A 12,499-nucleotide genomic window follows, 5' to 3' on the forward strand; every position below is an offset into this window, starting at 1 on the left:
AAAAAATGCATATATTAAAGTGTGCATAAAATTAATATATTGGTGAAAATAACACACAAAATGCAGTATATTAGGTAAATTGCTTGCAAAAATGTGTACATTAGTCAAAATTGCATATAAAATCTATTTATTAGAAGGAATTCCCACTATAATGCTGATGAATTTTCATGAAGAATTTTTTTAAATTACAAACTGCTGCAAAATGTGAAGAATTGGAGAAAGGGGGAAAAAATGAAAAACAGGGAGAACCAATATTGGCAGATCCTTCTATTCCTAATGGTCAGGAATGATGGGGATTGTAGTTCAAAAACATCTGGAGGACCAGAGGTTCCTTAACAACTGATGTAGTAGAGAAAGATCTGTAACCTCCATTATGTTTGGGTATGCAGAGATGGAGATGCTGAAAAATGAGAGAGGTCAAAATTGTTTTTTTGTATATAAGTATTTCCTTTTCAAAATAACAGACTATAGGTTGAAAATCTATAGCTAGGAAAGCAGCAAATGAACTACAAGAAAAGAAAGGAGACAACAGAAGAAAAGATTAATTGGTATTTCATGGCAACTGTGTTAAATTGTGAATATAAAGCAAGATGCTGTGATGTCTCCTGTATTGCTTAGTTAGAACTCATTCTAGGGAGGGGGTTTCTACCTACAGATGAAGTTCATTTTGTCCACATTTAAAGCAAACCAGCCTAATACCCTGGTCCCAAAATTTATTGACTGGATAACATGCTTCTCCAAATTTTGCTATTGTTTTGGGTTTTTTTTTTTTTTAAAAAAGACACAAATGTGAATTCTACGGGAATTGGTAATTGTAATTGGTTTTTATGATTTGTGAGCTGGCTAGGAGTGTATGTTGGCATTAGAAGTCACAATGGTCTCAGTGCTGGCCCATAAATCTTCCCCCCCCCTGCACTACTCAGATATCAGTTCCTGCCTCTCCGGCTGTGGTGCTGCCAGAAGTTGGTCACATCACTCCGTCTTATGGCAGGGCTGGCCCTGGATGTTGCTCTGTGTGTAACCACCAGTATCTACAACTATTGGCCCCAAAGGACAATACAACTGTACACAAGTTATGGATGAGAAATTATATTTTATTTTCATTTTGCAAAATCCTGTAATAATTTACTGGTAATAACTTAATCAAATATTTGCTATATGCATCTGAGAAGAGTGAAGAATACTTTTTGTTGTTGTTGTTTCTATAACAAATAAGGCATTTTCTCCCAGCGTTAGAAATATTGTTAAATTTGGCAAACACCTGAGGCAAATGCAGATTCCTCTTTATATAGGCAACCAAGTGAAGCTATCCTGTGTATGGGGTGTGTGTCCAAGTATATTTTTTATTTAATTAAATAATGTTGGTACCAATGAGATGCTGATTGGTTTGTAAACTGAACCTTCAGTACATGAAGAATTCCACAGGGCCTTTAAAAAAGAAGAAAAGAAAGTATGATGAATGAAGTCTCAGAGCTTAAGTTGCATGTATCACTGCTAGAAGAGACATAAAACAATATTTGTATTACAGATGCTTTGTGCTCCAAGAAGGAATATTTAAGCCAAAACATAATAATTAATTATTAAAATAAATATAATCATGCTACAATTATAATCAATGAAATACTCCAATACATATTTTTGTCTACAGCACTGCACATTTAAAAGAAAGAGTCTGGATGAAGAAGGAACCCACATCTATACAGAGAATAAAATTGGGGGATAATCGAGTACCAAAGACAAACAAGACTGAGGAGAATTAACTAAATTATATTACTATTGTGCTGCTCTGAATCCAGTTCCTTGACTAATGAAAGGAGAACTGGATGTGTTCTCTGCATTAAGCGTACATGTTTCAGACTTTTTAGGTGAGTATCTGGAGAGCTTGTGATGTAGTGTTGTAGTTAAGAAACCATGCTATAAATCAGGAAGTCCCTGATTCAAATTTTGCTTATAGGTGGTCCTTTAACCCAGAGGAGGGAAACTGTAGCCCTCCAGATGTTATTAGACTACAGTTCTCATCATCACTGATCACTACTGGCTGTGGCTGATAGGAGAGGGAGTCCAACAATATCTGGAGGGCAACAAGTTATCAATCGCTGCAAAAACTCCTCCTTTTTACTTCCTCCCCCATTTCTGTAATATGTGTACAAGAACACTGACCCATCTTTCAGGCTTATTGTAAATATTACAAGATAATGTAACATTTACAATTTTTGTAATTATACAATTTATAATATTTGAAGCATGGGTAACAACACGTTGCCCAGGGGTGCCATTGTGCCCACAAAGAGCTTCAGTGACACCCCCAGTATCTGAGATTTAAATTTTAAATGAAATACATTTAGCCCTCTTAGAAAGCAAGCTTTGGAGCAAAATATGCAGGTACCCTTCTAAGTAATTTCTGTGAAATGAGCCTGGCTGTTCCTGCCTGTAAGTGTTATTAGCCAATGAGTGAAGTCAGAGCTGTGGCTGATAAGTGAGTTGTTCGGACATCAGGCAACAGGAATCCGTGGGGTCCTAAATAGCTGCTGTTTTGCCCTTCCTTTTAGTACACTTTCCAGCTTTTGTCTTTTTTTCTAGTCCTTGGAATGTCCATAGTTTGCCCTTCCTTTTTCCCTAGCACACAGAACTCTTGTGCTGAGTTTGCCGAAGATCAGGTAGTGCCTAGAAATCATTTTCTGCAAATATCACCACACAATAAGGCAACTGTGAAAACTTTGCAAAGAGGCTTAGGCATATCTCTTGCCTTACGGGAGATAAAGGCAAGGGACTGATTACAAATTCAGTGTACAGTTAACTTACAATAGAATAGTATACATGTCTACTCAGAAGTAAGTATATTTGTTTCGAATGGGGCTTACTTCCTAGTAAGTGGGTACAGGATGCCAGCCTGGGCTTTGGTTTAGGGTTGGCATTTGGGAAAAACAGGGTTCTTGTGCCTTTAACAACTGTATGGCAGGAAGACGTTCAATAGGTCAAGCCTTTTCTAGTATGGAAATACAATTATTGGAAACCTTTTGCCCTGACTACTCTCTAATTTTTTGCTATGTCATGCCCCCATAGCAGCCATTTTGTGACTTGTGCCTGTGACTGGTGCCCCAGCACTCTTACAATTTGACATGGGTCCTCTGGTCCAAAAAGGTTGGTGACCCCCGTCTTTAAAGTACTACACTGAGTAAGGCTGCAACCCTATACCCATTTAGCTGGGAGTCCCACTGAAGCTTGTGGAACTTGGTTCAGAGTAGACATTCAGAGCATTGCACTGTTAGTTATTTTGATACATCAGGAGTATGCTAACTATGAGCTGGATACAAGAAAAACTCCCCAGCACAGAAATAAGAAAATGAAATAATTATAATTTATATCCGATTGCAAAGCATTTTAACATCGAGGGTCACAGCCTGTTGGACTTTTCCGTTACAGTGATAGAGATGCCAGCAGATCCAGCAGCATTGACCAAAAGGGAGAACTTTTGGATTTACTCTCTGGACACATTGGCACCACATGGCCTGAACCTGGAGGCCAGTACCACCACTACTTAGCTTCTGCAAATGAAGCCCCTGTGAGCATTCCATCCTCAAAGCTCTATAACTGCCACCTTGGTAACTGCAGTTGTATGTTAGCAGCTGATGAAGGAGGAAGCTGAAACGTTTTGTTAATACAATAAAAACATCTGTTTGGTTAATCACAATTACCTTCGTATATATATATATATGGGACAGTACACAAACAAAAAAGAGAAACTGTTTAATTACACTGATGTGGAAGAATTCAAAACCCCAAGAAAATATCTGTACAGAGGTTTTGACTTTTATTTAAGACAGGGCTGGAGAGACGTTGGCCCTCCAGATGTTGCTGGACTACAGCTCCCATCATCTGTGATCACTGGCCATGCTGGCTGGGTCTAATGGGAATCAGAGTCTAACAACATCTGGAGGGCCAAAGGTTCTCCAGCCCTGATTGAAGAAATGCTTATTATAGCTGTATTGTGAATTTAGATGTTGGATAAGTTATAACTGACATTCTTTTTTTACTGAAAGATTTATTTATTTTATATTTATTTATTAATTAGATTTATATACCGCCCCATAGCCGAAGCTTTCTGGGCCGTTCACAACATAAACATCCAATATACAATTAAAATATATTAAACAACTTAAAAATATAAAATATAAAAATATAACTATGTATATTATTTTTGTACTTTATTTGGTGGCAATAAAATATTTTTTCCTTTAAAAAACACTATGTTGAGTATTCCTATTAGACACTGATTGGAAGTACTGCAGGATTCAGAAAATAATCTGTCTGAATGACTGATTTAGCCGATTTGCACACAAAAGGGCAAACCTCTTTAACGCTGCTCTGCTTCAATAGCCAATGGACAGAACTACCTGGGTAAAACAATCCTTTTGAAATTCCTTAAAGTGCTTTGGAAAAAGTATTTTATAATACAGTAAAAGCAAAAAAGAGGGTGCAAGAATTAAAAATGTGTACATGCTCCCATGATCACCTGCAACCATATATTATACATAAGACCCAGAAGAAATGCAGATGAATTCACAGACATGTAATTATGAACCTAATCAGTAAGTGTAGATTGTTCATGCATTGCTAATATGTTTTGAGACATGGACCATATTTTAGACGTCAAAAATATTATCATAATAAATATGGAAGGCAAGGGAAGAAAAAGTACCCACAACAGCAGTAGAGATGAACAATGGCAGGAACAGATGTTATCCTATGTAAACATATTGATATTTTTGGCAACAGACTGCAGGGCCAGAATTTCTGTCAGGTGGCAAGGACAAGACACTCCATTCCTTTCCAGGAAGCCACAAGGGAGTGTTGTGCATTAATGCATTTAGCCCTAAATGGTGTCAACAAAGAGTTTACCATAAACATGCTTTAGCAATACCCATCAGTGGAAGACAGAACAGTCCAGCGCATCACGTACAATAGCTCACTTGCTAAAAGTGATGATGTTTTAATGTCGATATATCGATTATATTTAAACCACCATGTCTGCTAGCTGAAAAAATGTAGAAATGAGATAAGGAGTTGTGGAAAATAGAAAAATGGGTGGGAATGAGGGGTATAGCAAAAAAAAAAAAGGAATATATTGGGCAGCCTTTGCAATATTATTTCAACACTCAAAACACTAGATTTTAAACAGATCCTGAAATGTCTGAAGGGTGGCTTAGATTGGGGTGGAGAACCTCCGGTCCATGGAACAATCTTAGCTCACCAGAGGGGGTTAGTTTGGCCCCAAAGGCCATTTTCCCCAAACCACAGCCACCTGTCCATCAGCTGATGTCACTTGTGATGTCTGCTGATGGGTGAGAGGATGGGGTTCAATTCTGCATTTAGAAGTTATAATAGTCACATGGAGCCCCACTCAAATCCCTCCATATAGTGGTTATTTCCATGCAATGAGGTGTTTGAGAAGAAATCTCAAAATGGCTTTCAACACACCACGAAGAATAGTTCTTTTCAGATACTGGGTTGGATCCAAGGAGCCTTCCCACATATAGAAGGTGTCTTCCACTTACAGAACGGCTGTTTCATGCCTCATGTTGCAATGACGCATGAAAGCAGTGCAACTGAATCCAACAATGCACTTCCTCTTGCACAAGCAGAACCATGAGAATTGCTAAAGAGCCAACCTGTTTTAGCACTAGATTAACTGTGGTGCAAGCTTTTGCAGGACATTATTTATTTATTTATTTTATTTCTATCCTGCCCTTCCTCCCAGCAGGAGGCCACTACTAGCAAGCTGTTTTCTTTTTGGTTTTTGGATCCAACCCAGTGCAATGTCATGGCAAAAATTATCCTATCCACATGATAGCTACTATGTCAAATGAATGTGACATACTCATTTGAGTATGTCATACCCCCCCACACTCACTATCATGTGCAGATTATGATGTTTTAACTGGTTGCAATAACAATCTTGCCACATGAGGATCATGTTTTAAAAGTCTGGTTCCCAGTACCCACAATCTGGCTTGACGACTGTAATCAACACTACATTATGAATTACTAAGATGCATAAATACTGAAGAAGATGGAAGTATATGGAGCATGTGAGGAAACAACAGAAAATAATGAGACAGAAAATAAATACAGTCCTCCAGATCACTGAAGGAGAAGGAAGAAGAGAATGTATACAACTAAGTGGAGAAGAAAAAGGATCTTCTGCAAGACAATCCTATTTTGAAAGAACCAGAGTTGTTAAGTATGACTTAATTAATGAAGGAATTTCTAAAGGTGAGCATTCTGGATTGAAAGTAATTCCATTGATTGAAAGTAAAGCCTTTATCCATCTAGAGCAAACTGTGAAACACAGTCACACACTACTGTAAAAAAATAATAATTACAGATACATTTCTACCACTGTAGCACCATGACAATAAACTGGACAAACATGAATAAGTTCTCCACCCCAAGGAATGATACAGCATGAAAGAATACTGCAACCAACATAGCTTCTTTGGTTGTGAAGGCTGCATCAGCCATACTATCTCTCCAGTTGGTCCCATCTGCACTACAGAGGAGCGAAGAACCAATGCAAGTTGCACAAAGTTTGTGTCCCATTTGCAAGGATGAGATATAGCAAAAGAAACCCTAAACTCCTACTGGGAGGAAGGGCAGGATATAAATCTAATAAACAACTAAATAAACTATGATGTTAACTGTACTGGGATCATTGACAAGAAAAAACTGGACAGAAGGCATGGTCGCAACTGTTATGCTAATGCATATGTTAATTAAAGTTCCATTGCAAAAGTCATGTTAAAATTGAGTCCAATTTATCTTTATCGTTATCTTTCAGTTTATAGGATTATAAACTCAGAAGTTACTTCCTCCCTACCCAAATGATCTTTTACTTAATTTTTTCATATATGAAAGCATGTCGCAATAGCAAGCTAAGCACACAGGGTATGTTAAAAAGAGTATTCAAAATTGCACAAAATCGCTCTTTCATTGAAACTTGCATCTCTTACGGGTGAAATAGTCATGGTTACAAGGAGCAAGGAGTTTCCTCTGCAGCGAAGACCTCCCTGTTCCACCCAGTCATTGTGGCTTACCCAAAATATGTTTTGTAGCTTATTTAAGTTCAACTGATTTTAGTGAGTAATCGTGAGTAACCTTCTTGAAATGTGAGCTTTTATGTGATGTTTTCCTTGGTGAATTATTATACTGGGTTGTATTCAACGAAGTCTTACTCGGAGTAAACCCACTGAAATTAATGAGCCCAAGTTAGTCATGCCTATTAACTTCAGTGGATTTATTTTGAGAAGAACTAACATTGAATACCACCCACTGTTTCCAATAGCTGCTTAAAAAAACATTTTATTAGTATAATTATTAAATACAAAAGTCTAAAGACTAAATTAATCTATCCATATATATACACAAATATTATACAAATATTAAATACATTCAACATTAATATAGTTATTAAATATGAAAAATAAATCCTACATTCATCTATCTGTAGATAAACAGGTGTTATGTAAATATTAAACACATGCTACTCAACATTATTCAATGCAAGCTACCCAATCATTCATTTAAATTTGTAAAATAATCACAGTACTAAAAAGAAATTATTGAAACCAAGTATATTTCAAAGAAAACTTGACCTCAGATATATTTAAGTTTACATCTCCCCAAATAACCTATGTGGATTTACTGCCTCCTGCATCCTTTCATTCCAGTATAATATAAATAAGCTCCACTTTTCTATCCATCTGTCACCTTGCTTCTCTAGTCCTTATTAATTATATTTGTAAGTTTGATAACCTGAGCCACATCCTAAACCCCTTAGTTAACCAGTTTTCTAATGGGGGGGGAGCATCTGATTTTTTCCCCATGCTTGACATAGAGTCATTCAGGCTGCTGTAAGAAGATAAATCACCATTTCTTGATCTTCCTGTAATATAACTTTCTTGACATATCCAAACAGTATTACTGTTTCTGATAACTGTTTTATGGTTTTCATTGGCTTTATCTATCCTCCTTTGGGTAGACCAAAAGACAGGATATAGATGTAATAAATAAGTGAAGTAATAAATAAATAAATAAATGCAAAGTGCAATTTCCAATGTGTTGATGTTTTAGCTTACAGTCCTGCCAGACAGCAGTTCTGCCGCAGAATGCAGAGATGGAAATGCAGGTATGGAGGTGCTCGGGTGGTACAGGTATCTCATGTGGCCATTTCACCAATGGGTTTCTTGCTTGCTTGTAGGCAGCCCCAAATCAGAAACTCTCTCCAAATGGAAAGTGTACATGCCAGGGAGGTAGCATACACAGTCATCCATTCACACACGGTCACAACAAGTATTTCCACTTTTTAAAAAGACAACGAAACAAAAAGACATCTTCTTGTACACAAATTAATGCCCTGCACACCAAACCGAATAGGGCTGTCCCATCCATAAATTCTGATCCTGAGAAATAGAAATTCCATAAAAGTAAAATGTGCACAGCAACTTGAGTGCTTGTGGAACGGACCAAAACCATGTCTGAACCTACATCAAAAGTCAGAGATCGGCTTTAGAGGATACTGTTAAAGAAAGCCAGCAGTGCAATGTTCCTTCCAGTAGACAATAATTTTGCTTAACACTCTCCAAACCTTGATTACCAACACACATTTCAAGGAAGGTTGTAATGAGAAAGAAAACACATACAAGCCAACTCTATTAGTTATTCCAGTACACAGAAATACTTTTTCAATAGTAGCAGTTCATAGTTACACCAGGATAAAAAATCTAATTTTCAGTTAAATTGCTAGCAACGTTCCCTGCTTATACCCAATGATTAAAATATTAACACAAATTTCTTTGCAAAAAAAATTTCAGGTTTCATTTGTAACACAATGTAAAAAATAAAATAAAAGACTGTCTTAGTCTTTGGTGATTATGTGCATAATAAGTTAATTATGTTGTTAATAAGGTATACACTCTTTAATATTTGAAAATATGGAAAGACTTCAAATTCTATTGAAACATATTCTCTATGTTCATTTCTGCACACATATTACAGAGTATAAAGAAACTGTTGGTAAAACAAGCAATTAATAGGACATTGGTATGCTGGCAGGTAGCTGTAAGTATCTTTTTTTTCTGTTGCAGAAGGAATTTGAAAATCATTTAAGAGTGAAAGATGAATGACATTGCACATTTACATCAATACACAGACACAGCAGCAGCAAAGGAAAATAGGCTGGTAGATATTTAAATATCAATACAGAAGATAAAAGAAAAACTGTTTAAAACAGCTACTTACATCATAGCCTACAAGTTCAGTCTGTGTGGATTTATCTACTTGAGAGACAAGGGTCCTCTGTAAATATTGGGCTTTTTCCTGTGAAACAAAACAAGACAAGACAAGATACTCTAGGTTAGTCATAGTCCTTATTGGTTCATCCAAAAAAAGTCCAAATCACATAGTTTCAGCTGCTGGAAAAAAGGAGTTATTACAACTTCTCAAGGGAAAATTCATTCTCTATGCTATTTTGTTGATCTATTTATTAGGCAGCTGCCAAGGTCACAAATCAGATATTGGTACAATTCAGCAGTGGTAAAGGGAAACTACCGTGCTATGATTCACAAAGAACTGTTTAGAAAACTGATGTAAGACTTTAAAACTTTTTTTAACAAAATGAACAAATAAATAAATCTACAGTCTTATTCTCTGGAGAAGTTAGAAGAACTTTACACACTAAACCACCTGTTACAGAATATGAAGATGTATGAACTCTTGGATTCCCTTTGTTCAGCCAAGAGGATACAAAAACGAAACAGAACTGCAAAGGATGCTGATGGTGAGTTAAAGATATGGTTCCATGGTGGGTAGGGGAACACACACACACACACACGTATATATTTGACTGTATAGGATTCTAGGTTTTATCTCTCCCTCATTCTCTCATCCCCTTATGCATTTCCTGATTCATTTTTCTCAGCTGATTTTATTAGGAAATGCATCATCCATGCTAGACACTAATCAGCCTAAGTCCCACTGGGTGATAATCAGTGCTAGTCCTACTCAGAGTAGATCCACTGAAGTTAATAGACATGACAAATTTATGTTCATTTATTTCAATGAGTCTACTCTTGAGTAGAATTTAGTAGTATACAACCCATCAACATCTCATCCAGGGGTGGATTAATCAGTCTTGCCATTTTTGCATGTGTTCACTCATAAGTCTTTTGTATACTTTCTTCTAATCTGCTAATTTGCAAACTTTGCATTTTAATGCAAACTTTTTTTTGGAATTTTTCTCAGAAGACACATTTCTAAACATCTAAACAAATTTCCTCACAAAAATGTACCATGTAAACATATTTGGATACATTTTTAATATTTGGAAAGTATAGATACCTACGGGATGCCACTGGTGCCATGAGCTCTGTTCTACCCCACCGCTCCTCCTGCTGACTCTTACTAGTTTCTGCTGACTCAGCATTACCTACAAGTAGGTCCCAAACCATTTTCCAGTTCTTGCCAGAGAAACAGGGCACACTTTTTCTTCCACTGTTGCCCCTTCTGACTCCTTGTTCCAAATCCAGTTGTGCTGCCTCCTTCTCTTCAATCCACCCTTTGGTTCTGTCTAGAACTCAGAGTCATCCAAACAAATCAGAGTGGCAGGATTCAGGACAGAAGCACTTTTACACGAGGGATGGGGAACCTCAGGCCTGGGACCAAAAGTAGCCTCCCAGGCCTCTCTGTCTGGCCCTCAGAACTTTCTGCAGTGAATTTTCCCTCACTGATCCTGCTTCACACCCCAAGTCTGGAATGTATCCTGGAACTCTGACAATACTTCCTGCTTGCCTAGATGGAGGACACAGAAATATGTGTGTAGAAACTAGGCTACCATACAAAGGTAAAATTTTCATTCATTGCTCCACCCACTTTTGCCTCTGCCCACTGGCATGTGGCCCCTGGAAGGTTGCCCCAAAGGGAAGGTAGCCCTTGAATTTGAAAAGATTCCCCAGCCCTGTTCTATATCACAGCACAATTGACACATAGAATTCACCACAGGAGGTGGCAATATGATTATTATTATTAGTTTATTTATACTCCGCCTTTTGGCCAAAGGCCCTCAAGGCGGCTTACAAGAAAAATAAACACAGGTATAAAAATACAATAATATACAATATAAACAATACAATATACAAAAATTAAATTAAATAGAAACAACATTATCATTATCTGCACAGCCAGAAAGAGGAAGTGGTGTTAGCGGGAGCGGCAGTTCTCAAGAGGCAGAAGGGCGACAGGCATTTATAACAGCAAAGTTGTTTGCTGGTTCAATAGTGTCTTCCTCCCCATGTCCTTGGGCTCGCCCAGCTTCAGCTTCCTCAGCTTCTGCTGCTGCTGCTGATGGCAGTTTATGTCGGAGGGCAGCTGTGAGAGCACGGGCTCGGGCACCTAGTTGTCCATCTCTTCTAGCCACATCAGCATTTTCTTTACTTTTTCTGAAATATGGTGATGATCCCTACACCTTGCAGTATGGTGGATGTAGGGAACGGGGCGATACATTCATTTCACACCTAACTTCCTGATAAATGATACTTTGCATGATGTTTATGGATCACGAGGTAGTATCAGTTAGTTTTCCATAAACAAGGTCAGTAGCAAGTCAAGGGTTCAAAATTCCAATAAAGCTATCCAGGTCTCTAGATTTGACAGGGTCTGGCAGAGTTGGCAAGGGTCTGATACTGGCATCTGACATTACTGTCAGCCACTAGTTTAGAAGACTTTAAAGGGGGATTTGACAAATTCAGAGTATCAATGGCTATTGGTCATAATGGCTATGTGAACTCTCAGTACACAGAGAAAGTATGCACTGGAAACATAAACGAAGAGGGCCAATGCCCTAATGTTCTGCTTGTGGGCTTCAAAGAGGCATTGGATTGGCCATAGATGTGAGAAACAGGATGCCACATTAAATGGAGCTTTAGCCTGATCTAGTAGAAGTCTTCTTACATTCGTAGCTTCTGTTGATGTCCACAGTACGGCTTGTATGTTGTACAATATACAAGGTATATTCAGGTACAAAAGGGCAGGTAAAGCAGCCAGAGAGTTTGAGAGGACTTGCTGATGAGTAATGCTGGAAGCACTTTAGCCACCAAAGGACAACTACAAAGAGTGTTGGGCTTACAACTCTTGTGAACAGGAGGAGGAAGTAGTACTGGGTGACTGCTGTAAAATCTCTCGCTCCTGTAATCTGAGGCCAGAATGAGGTTCAGTGGCAAGCATCTTCACTCCATAAGACACGGGAGCCCTTTCATGTCTAAGATCAAATAATTGTCTGATTACCATCACTGTGAAATTATCAAATACGGATTTATTCATTTGCTAATACCATCTTCAAAAAAGAGAGAATCACTTCTTATGTCCTGTCATTTTTGTAGCTCTGACTTACGAAACGACTGACTACCGAATACAAAATTAAAGTAACAATTTTACTGGGCATGTGCTG

The 12,499-nt window shown here is 37.8% G+C and overlaps 1 protein-coding gene across 3 annotated transcripts in view; it reads right to left on the minus strand.

Annotated features, from left to right (window-relative positions):
- Positions 1-1,119: 1,119 nt before the first annotated feature.
- Positions 1,120-12,499, minus strand: part of LOC133363717 (serine-rich coiled-coil domain-containing protein 1-like) — a 708,122-nt gene continuing 696,742 nt past the window's right edge. For all 3 annotated transcript variants that reach the window (XM_061583020.1, XM_061583019.1, XM_061583021.1), the window contains exons 9-10: positions 9,298-9,375; positions 1,120-1,428 (exon numbers count right to left, since the gene is read on the minus strand). In XM_061583020.1, the coding sequence (XP_061439004.1) occupies positions 1,348-1,428; positions 9,298-9,375 (159 nt within the window). In that variant the 3' untranslated portion in view covers positions 1,120-1,347. The remainder of the gene's footprint in view (positions 1,429-9,297; positions 9,376-12,499) is intronic.

Source organism: Rhineura floridana, chromosome 9, assembly GCF_030035675.1.
Source record: "Rhineura floridana isolate rRhiFlo1 chromosome 9, rRhiFlo1.hap2, whole genome shotgun sequence".
NCBI lineage: Eukaryota > Metazoa > Chordata > Lepidosauria > Squamata > Rhineuridae > Rhineura > Rhineura floridana.